Source organism: Musa acuminata, chromosome BXJ3-9 (assembly GCF_036884655.1).
Source record: "Musa acuminata AAA Group cultivar baxijiao chromosome BXJ3-9, Cavendish_Baxijiao_AAA, whole genome shotgun sequence".
Classification (NCBI taxonomy): Eukaryota; Viridiplantae; Streptophyta; class Magnoliopsida; order Zingiberales; family Musaceae; genus Musa; species Musa acuminata.
In genome coordinates this window covers 33504651-33513182 of record NC_088357.1, presented here as the reverse complement: position 1 = coordinate 33513182, position 8532 = coordinate 33504651, and the positions used below count along the sequence as shown (strand labels likewise).

The 8532-nt window shown below is 38.6% G+C and overlaps 2 protein-coding genes across 5 annotated transcripts; both read right to left on the bottom strand.

Moving 5' to 3' along the window:
- Positions 1 to 295: 295 nt before the first annotated feature.
- LOC135649760 (protein PHR1-LIKE 2-like) lies at positions 296 to 6446 on the bottom strand. Of its 4 annotated transcripts, none has more exons than XM_065168519.1 (6): positions 6078 to 6446; positions 4740 to 4816; positions 4551 to 4605; positions 3810 to 3879; positions 3648 to 3717; positions 296 to 736 (listed from the first exon to the last, which is right to left on the bottom strand). In XM_065168519.1, the coding sequence occupies exons 1-6, from the start codon at positions 6244 to 6246 to the stop codon at positions 452 to 454; spliced, it is 726 nt and encodes a 241-aa protein (XP_065024591.1). In that variant the 5' UTR covers positions 6247 to 6446; the 3' UTR covers positions 296 to 451. The 4 variants fall into 4 exon arrangements, with proteins under 4 accessions (XP_065024591.1, XP_065024589.1, XP_065024592.1 ...); XM_065168517.1 differs by having other exon boundaries at positions 296 to 754; positions 6078 to 6442; XM_065168520.1 differs by having other exon boundaries at positions 3810 to 3864; positions 6078 to 6442.
- Positions 6447 to 7082: 636 nt separating this feature from the next.
- Positions 7083 to 7931, bottom strand: LOC135649052 (subtilisin-like protease SBT5.4). The gene is made up of 2 exons (XM_065167149.1): positions 7577 to 7931; positions 7083 to 7483 (listed from the first exon to the last, which is right to left on the bottom strand). Exons 1-2 carry the CDS (start codon positions 7929 to 7931, stop codon positions 7083 to 7085), a joined length of 756 nt encoding a protein of 251 aa, XP_065023221.1.
- Between the last annotated feature and the right edge of the window lie 601 nt (positions 7932 to 8532).

Genomic DNA, 8532 nt, shown 5'->3' with positions numbered 1-8532 from the left:
AGGAAAAAAAAAGTTCATTGTGATTTTCCCAGGAGCATGTTATCAAATCAATGTCCTCAACAGATTAAGTTGTGCCTCTCATCCATGACATAGTAACACATGGTAGCACATACTATCATTAACAATATGGATTTAAGCATTTCGGATGACCACTTCTAGGTTCATCAATATTGTACCAACAGCTCCATTTGGCACAGTAAGAGTCTAAGCTCATCTACATTGGATCAGTGGCTCACAGGATTACATTGAATATAGCATGTACCAAAGTGTCTTAGCAACAGCAAAGTCAATCCAATACAGAAGTCTGCAGGTGAGATTTCTTAACACAATATTCAAGGAGTCACAAGTTACTTCCAAATCGTCTTGATAGCTTTTCCTTCAAAATGTAGTAGAAAACAACCACTAACAAGATACAGAGTATCAACTGATTCTGGTGGACCTCCAACTTTCTTCAGCATGGTTCGTGTTTCAGTGGCTCCTGTTGGTTGAACTGACACTCAATCGCTGATGGAGGAGAATGCTTGCCCCCAGCACTGTGCAACTTGATTGAACCCGCAGATGACTCATGGAAAGTAGATTGACTCGAGGGATCAGACAAGGAGCATATGAATGCATTTGCCAGGTTTGGAAGATCACCCACTGATCCAAGGCCACTCAATGCAATTTGCTCTGACACTATCTTGTATGCCATTGCTAATAAGGAATCAATATAATTATGGTATGCCTCCATTCGAATCTGCACGTGTTTCTGAACCTGCTCAAATAGCCAACAGAAACACAAGTATATTCTGCTAATTATGGGTGAATAAGAATGGGAAAATAAATAGAGAGAAGCATCAGCAAAAACAAACAAATTGACTCTGGTTATTAGTTAAAAATAGCAAAATAGGGTATTAATCATGTTGAAGCAATTTCAATGCAAATTCCAACATCTTCATGTGGAATACAGTGATCATATGTTCAAGAAAAGAGCTCAAGGTAAATTAAGTTCATTCAGGGCAATGACAGAACAGTATCGTTTAAAATAAATTGCGTGTCCAAAGAGTGAACAATTTATCCCAAGCAAAATCTAAAGTTGTCGAAAAGAGAGAAAACATGACCACGTATAATCTACGAAACAAGTTGCACAAAGGCATTGGATGGCTATTAATTACTCAATAAATTACTAACTTCAAAAAAGACATCCCCTCCTCCAAACAAGGAAAAAAGTGACATCCAGGAAATATAGTCAAACAGGTTCATGATGACAACTCTGCTGCCTGTATTTATCATGAATATATTAAAGCTATAATTTGGGATTAATATAATTCACAAAACTTAGTAAAAGGAACACCACCATCAACAAATCCACATTTTGGCCTTAGTTAAAGAAAGTTTCAGTTATTTACTTTTTCCTTCAGACGAGCACTAAAACTGCCTCCCAGTATCATACTCATCCAAACAGGTTCATGATGACAACTCTGCTGCCTGTATTTATCATGAATATATTGAAGCTATAATTTGGGATTAATATAATTCACAAAACTTAGTAAAAGGAACACCACCATCAACGAATCCACATTTTGGCCTTAGTTAAAGAAAGTTTCAGTTATTTACTTTTTCCTTCAGACGAGCACTAAAAATGTCTCCCAGTATCATACTCATCCAAGCATGATATCAGAAACTTCATGAGATGCCTATATGAAATTCAAGCTAATATTACTGTCCACAATAAAGATGTTATACATAGATTTTAACTGGATTTGGCAAAATTTACTTTAAAATTCTGATTTTCAGTTTTGGATGATTTTTCAAATTGAATTTGGTATACAGTTGGAGGTTTAGATGACTCTGAGTTGGAGTGTGAATAGATTTTTGATCCATTGTAGGAGTCAATAACCTTTTTCTGTATGTTCCTTTACAATCCCCCCTTCACGCAAACCTTTGAAGGGTACATTGCTGTCCAGAAAGAAGTAGGTGGTGGCATCACCTATAGGTAGGGATCCATTGTTCAGTGATTTCTTTTTACTCTAAACTTGTTTTGGAATTATTCTTCCTTCCTGATTCCAATCTTGTGGTCTTAAACGGTCTCCTCAGGTATGATTTGGAAGAGTCACAAAGTCCATAGTGAAGAGGTTATCAGCAAATCGAAGGTGATTATTCATTATTTGTTAAACACTCTAAAGGAAAATTTCTCTTTAATTGTGTATGTAGATGACAGTGGTTACCAGATGATCATCAAGAAATTGGAGACCTCAAGTTGTTTCTAGCTGATGAATTTCATATTAAGGGTCTGGGAAAGTTGGATACTTTCTCGAAATTGAAGTTGCAAGGTCTAAAGAAGGGATCTTCATTTCGCAGCAAAGGTATATAATAGATTTACTCAAAGAGGCAAGTATGATGGGTTGCAAACTAGTTGAGATATCAATTGAAGCAAACCACAAACTTGATGACAAAATTGATGAACTGACTGTAGAGTGTAGACTGAGGCTTATATCAAAGGATGGTAGGAAAATTGATATATCTTTCACACACAAAGCCAAAATTCGCATATGCAGCTGCTGTCATGAGTCAATTTGTGCACTCATGTTTGCAATCTCACCTAGATGCAGCATATAGAATCTTAAGATACCCTAAAGCTGCACCTGGTAAAGGGATTATGTTTCGTAACAACAAGGAAGAACTTTGAACAGAATCCTATACAGATTCAGATTGGGCTGGATCTATTAAGGATAGAAGATCAATTTCCGACTACTATACATGTTTAGGGGGAAATTTAGTCGCCTGGAGGAACAGCAGAAAAACAGTCAATGGTGGGGCCATGACCTTACAAATTTGTGAATTAATTTGGCTAAAGATAATACTTTCAGACGAGCATCGAAGTAGGCAAACCTGGGTTGTTGTACTGTGACAACAAAGCATCAATTAATATTATCCACATCCCAGTTCATCATGATAGAATGAAACATGTGAAAATAGACTGATTTATCATCAAAGGAAAGCTGGACAATGGACAATTTTGCAGCCTTAACAGGTCCAGTGTTCTATAAATTACTTGATAGTCTTGGATTGCAAAACATATTCACAACCGCTTGACAGGGAGTGTCGAAGAATCACACAGATCTAATATTTGTATCCCTACAATAATGGAAACTATATTTCTATGGAAGTTGTATTTCTAGAATATGAAAGTTCCATTCTTAGAAATGGAGGTTGCCCTCCTAGAATATGGAAGTTGTATTTCTATATAGTTGTAGGATAATTGTCTAGGATTTACATGTAAAGATAGTTATAGCATTATTACTAATGTAATAGGATAGTTGTATTGTCCTTTTTTGAGATTTAGATGTTTCTTATATATTTGTAAGCTCATTCATGATGAAGTAATGAATGAAATTACTCATTCTACACAATTGAAGAACTTCAAATGTAAAATAAGTATTACTTAATAAATGCAACATGTAGAAAATTACAGATCTAGATATTGCACCAGAAAAAAAATAATCATGTAACCCACTATATTTTCACCAAAAGAGTTGACATGACAGTCATATGTGGATAGCTAGGCAAAAATTGGCATAGAAGGCCAAGATTGGTGGGAAATGAGGTAAAGAAAAAGAAATTTACTTTAAATAAAGAATAAAAAAGAAGTGTAGAAAATTGTTTACCTCCACTTGTTCATGAAGCCTTCTTTCCACTTCCATTTGTGCTCTTAGGGCCTCTTTTACTTCCTGACCCCTAAAGCAGCATTTTCTACCAAGTTAATGTTTTCTTATATACATATTATGTTGTACAAACTCTACATATTTTTGTCTGTGAAAATATCTTACTCATTCACATCAGATGTAGGCATTCTTGGAGATGAAACACTGCTGTTAGGTTTTTCTGTAATGTAAGAAGCTGAGATATCAAGATATAAACATTAAAAGTAAACCAGATTAAGGCCTAATTTACTTTACTAAGTTTTTTAAAACAAGTATATCATATGTAAGTTAAAGTGCAAATTCATCCATTTTACTGTGAAAAGGCAGTTCTCCATAAGTCAACTCTTAAATAATCCAGAAGCTGAAAATCTTTGTAACAGTTCGATATTGTCAGAGATAGTGTCTTTTCATAATTCAAGTTGGATTCTAGATGGACAGAACAAAAAATAATTTTATTGAAGCACCTAATCTGCAATCAGCACTAACTCATCACTGTTACAGATCCATATCAAAGCAAGCATGACACACTACTTAGGTGTATGCAAAGACTTCTTAACAGTGCACACTGGCCACCAATATTAAGGAATAACATGCTCCACCTCTGAGAAGAAACGAAGCCCTAAGGAGGAAAAATGAACTAAAATAGGAACAAAAATGGAAAAATCACTCGACTCTAATTCCTAGAGAACCTCTATTTTTCAAATATTGCCAAAAAAACAAAATCCAAATACTACAAGGTTCCTTGCATAATCTGCTCACATATATTTCGAACATCATGTCAACATAACAACTAAGAATTAATAGCATAAATATGCAAACTCTGGAAGCACAAACGAATTAACAATAAATACAGATTCTAGAACTTACCATCTTTAGATTGCTCTGCTATTTCTTTGCCTGATTGCTTCCCTAATCTGTACTTCTGGTGAAAGCATTAAGTAAGAAAAGAAAAGTAAGAACCATGTCACCAAATTTGGATTTCAGAAGAAGAGAATTAGATGTAAAAAAAACTGGTAAGCTACGATAATTGGTTAAGGTAAGTGTGTCTACTGATACCTGAAGATGACTCTTCAAGTGAAAAAGTGTAAGCCCCTTTACTCCCATTGTTCTCATGATAGTCTTTGGTGTTGCCTCTGCAATAGATAATCATGACATTGACAATTGTGCAGCAATGATTTGCATCAGACAACTCATAACCATAATATGACAACATATAATGACATATAATGATTTTTATAACAGAAATTTTTTAGAGAGTAACAGATGTTTCTAAGATGATTGTGAAGAAACACTGCGTTGGACCAGAAATTAGTACAATATACCTCAAAACTCAAGCATGGTGTGGAGAAAAATAAAAGGAACACTTTGTATACTGCACTGATCACTAGTAAGTACAATAAATACATTATGGTCGCAAGCAAATTAAGGTTTTCATTCTTAACACCATGAAGAAACAATATAAATGTCATGATAATCAATCTGAAAGACCTAAGGCTATAGATAACAACACAACGGAAAAACGAATAAGACAAGACGAACAGTTGAGGAAGCTCCTGGCTGCATAAGAACATCAGGAAGAAGTAATAATCTGAAATCAAGGTGAAGAGTAGTCCCTCAGAAAACCAAATTATGAAATTAAAATCACGTCCTAGCATATCATTACTTAAAACAGAATCTTAGTCATCAAGCAGCACATTTCTGCTAGTTAAGGAAAAAAACCATTTTAATCTGAAGAGAAATGAATTCAGGTTTATAATGTAAATTGAAAATAACAACAGGGACAAAACCAGTGGCGAATCACATCCCGCATGTAAGCAAGGACACAATTCAAAGGGGAAAAACGGGAGGTCTAGTCCTGTACGCTTGAGGTATTTAAAAAAGCATAAAGAAGACTCGTTGAAGCAAGGAGATCGAACATTTCGTACCTTTAGATCTGCGTGATCACTTGATGGCTTTTCTTTTCATCAGGGAATTTTAACAGGTGAAAAAGAAAAAGTGCGAGTGAACAAACACCTAAAAGATTTAAATTCAAGACGAGATAAAGAAAATTAGAGAATTGAGGCGGCCAGGAGGCAACTTCGGAAAGCTGTAGATTCAATCAATTTACAAGGGAAGCCCAGATAAGTACGATAGCAAGAGGCAACGAAGAACAACCAATTATCATTTTTTTAAAAAAAGTCAAACATCACAAATTTAAGCAGATAGAATTCACAAGAGCAAAGCAAACCTTCAAGATGTCTAGGGGGGCATAAGACATAATGACAGCGGATGAACAGCGAGAAAAAGATCAATTTCATCGGAATATTAACAAACCCGTAGTGTGCATCGAAGATAAGTTCTTGAATGCCCACAACGAAAGGAGGAGGGATTTAGAGCAACAAGATAGGAACTAACTCGCGGGTCCGCCGAGCTGGGTGACGGCATCGACGAAGCGCTCATGGAGGTCGGCCGTCCATCGGAGACGAGGCTTGGGGTCCGCCGTGAGGACCAGGTTAGGGCTGTGGTGGCCCTCCTCGGGTGGCGGAACCGAAGCTTCCGGTCGATGGATCAGACCGGAGAACATCGTCCTCCCTACCTTTTTGCGGTCAAAAGGGGAAGCCTCAAAAGGAAGAGGAGAAACCCGACCAAGTAGAACTTTTATCCTTACTCTTTTTTCCTCCCTCGCTCTCGATCTTCTTGTTGAGAGGTCGAAAAGTGAAGAGCGAGACGGTGAAACCTCCTGCCCCGTCCAAGTGAGAGACGAGCGAAAGCTGGAGCGGCGAGATGAGATTTACCCCATGGCACCTTTTGGGGTGCGGCTCCTATATCTCGAACTCAGCACCAATCAGGGACTCTACACCTTACCATTGCTCTGCAACATGGGTCCCACAGTTGGGTACTACAGACGCGATCAATCCCCATTCGTTCATCCGCCAAACACAGGAGCAGCAGTGGCAGAGTTTTAGAGTGGGAGTACCACTGAAGAGCTGGCGACCCTTTGCGGCGTGATCGGGAGTCCGTAGAGGGAAACCATTTGGGCACAGAGTGTTTCGGAGAACGAATCGATGCAACACTTTTGTGTCATGTGCAGGAACAGGGACTCACTGTAGGTTAAAGATTTATAAACAAAGATTTTATTCGTAAAAGCTTGTAGATTCCATGACATTTCTTTAGCTAAGAAAGCTAAAATCCATCTAAAACTAGCCTGTAATCAAGAAAAGAAAAAAAAAAAAAGGAGAACATATACAAGACCACCCATCTCAAGTTCTTACTCATGCAATTGGATGGATGATTAGAGGAGTCCTTACGTGGTGCTTCCCATCGGACCACACCAGCCACCCCGAATTCCAACCTGACTTGATGTATTCTCTGGGTGTCGGCTGCACGTACGCCGTGAACACCTTCTCGTCCCCAACCTTGTCAAAGGTAAGGAAGGCTCTCCGGCTTCACCGTCACATTGAAGCCCGCCGGAGTTCGATACCGGATTCTGTACGTGCCTGGACTTCCCACGTTCTTCAACCTGCGGGTTGCCGTCTGCTGCAGATTTCGATGGTAGGGGAAGACGATCGCGGGGTAGTTGAAGTCCTCCAGCAGCTTATAGCGTGATGATGGGCAAGTGTAGTTCTGGAAGCAGGACATGTCTTCCGTATTGTAACCACTGAAGCACAAGAAGTCGAGGTAGTCGGCGTTGGTTAGATCATAAACCAAACCGGGATCCATGGCGCTATTTGGTCGGATGTGCCCGGAGCCGTAGCTGAGCGGGGTTGCATCATTTCCGTGGTGGCTCCGTATAGCAGCACCAGTATTATCCAGCGTTTGTGCTGAAGGACAAAACGAGCAGGTGGAGAAATCTTGATCAGTATCTTCTCAGCGGAAGAAGAATAACTTGTCACCGTATATTCATCCATGCATACCAGTACTCATGATTGCCGATCTGATAGCAGCAGGAGTCCAGTGAGGATGGAGTGTTTTGAGGAGACCGACGAGGCCGGCAACATGACGGCATGACATCGATGTGCCCGAAAGTATATTAAATGGGACGCGTGTGGGATCATTGGGATCAGAACCGGGAGGCGCGGCTTCGGAGTAGGAAGCCAGCATGTCCGATCCTGGCGCCGAACGACGGGCTGCCGCAAAAAGATCAGCATCATCAACAAGTAAAAGAGGACTCCTGTCGTCGGTCCTGGTTTCCTGCCGAGCTGCGTTCTTGGACGAGAGAGTGAAACTACGGGCGACCTTCGAGCAAGTTGTAAAACCATTTTTTAGCATTCCCGCAAAAAGAAAAGAAAGAATATGACGGAGAAGAGTGAGGAAAAGAAGAGTTAGAGTCGAGTTAGGAATGTAGTGTTGGGCTTACAGCCCATATTAAGTTCAAGATGGGCTTTATCAATATATAGCTCATTCCTCTTAATTTAATCTTAATTTATATTATGAGATATGTGATGACTATAAAAAGAGATAGAAAAAGACAGATAGTTTTTGACAGTCATAGGATTCCAAAGAAAAAGAAGAAAACAAGACAGAAAAAAAAAAAAAGAAAAAGAGAGAAAAGAAGGCAAGGACAATACAGAGAGACTGTTCTCAATCATCTAGCAGTGCTTTCATCTCAGGTTAGATCAGATCTATAATAGATTCTTATTGTAATTACTTGGGGAGAATTATAGAGGATTTAGATATTGTGCACAGTGACGTGATCCTTGTATCCTAGTTATTCTCTTATGATTGTTGCTAGGGTTTTGAGCAAGAGATTGAGATTTATATATTTATTATTCTTATAGTGGATTATCTCTAGTTTGCCCCGTAGTTTTTACCCTTCACATTAAAGGGGTTTTTCACGTATATCTTGGTGTTCTATTTTATTATGATTTCA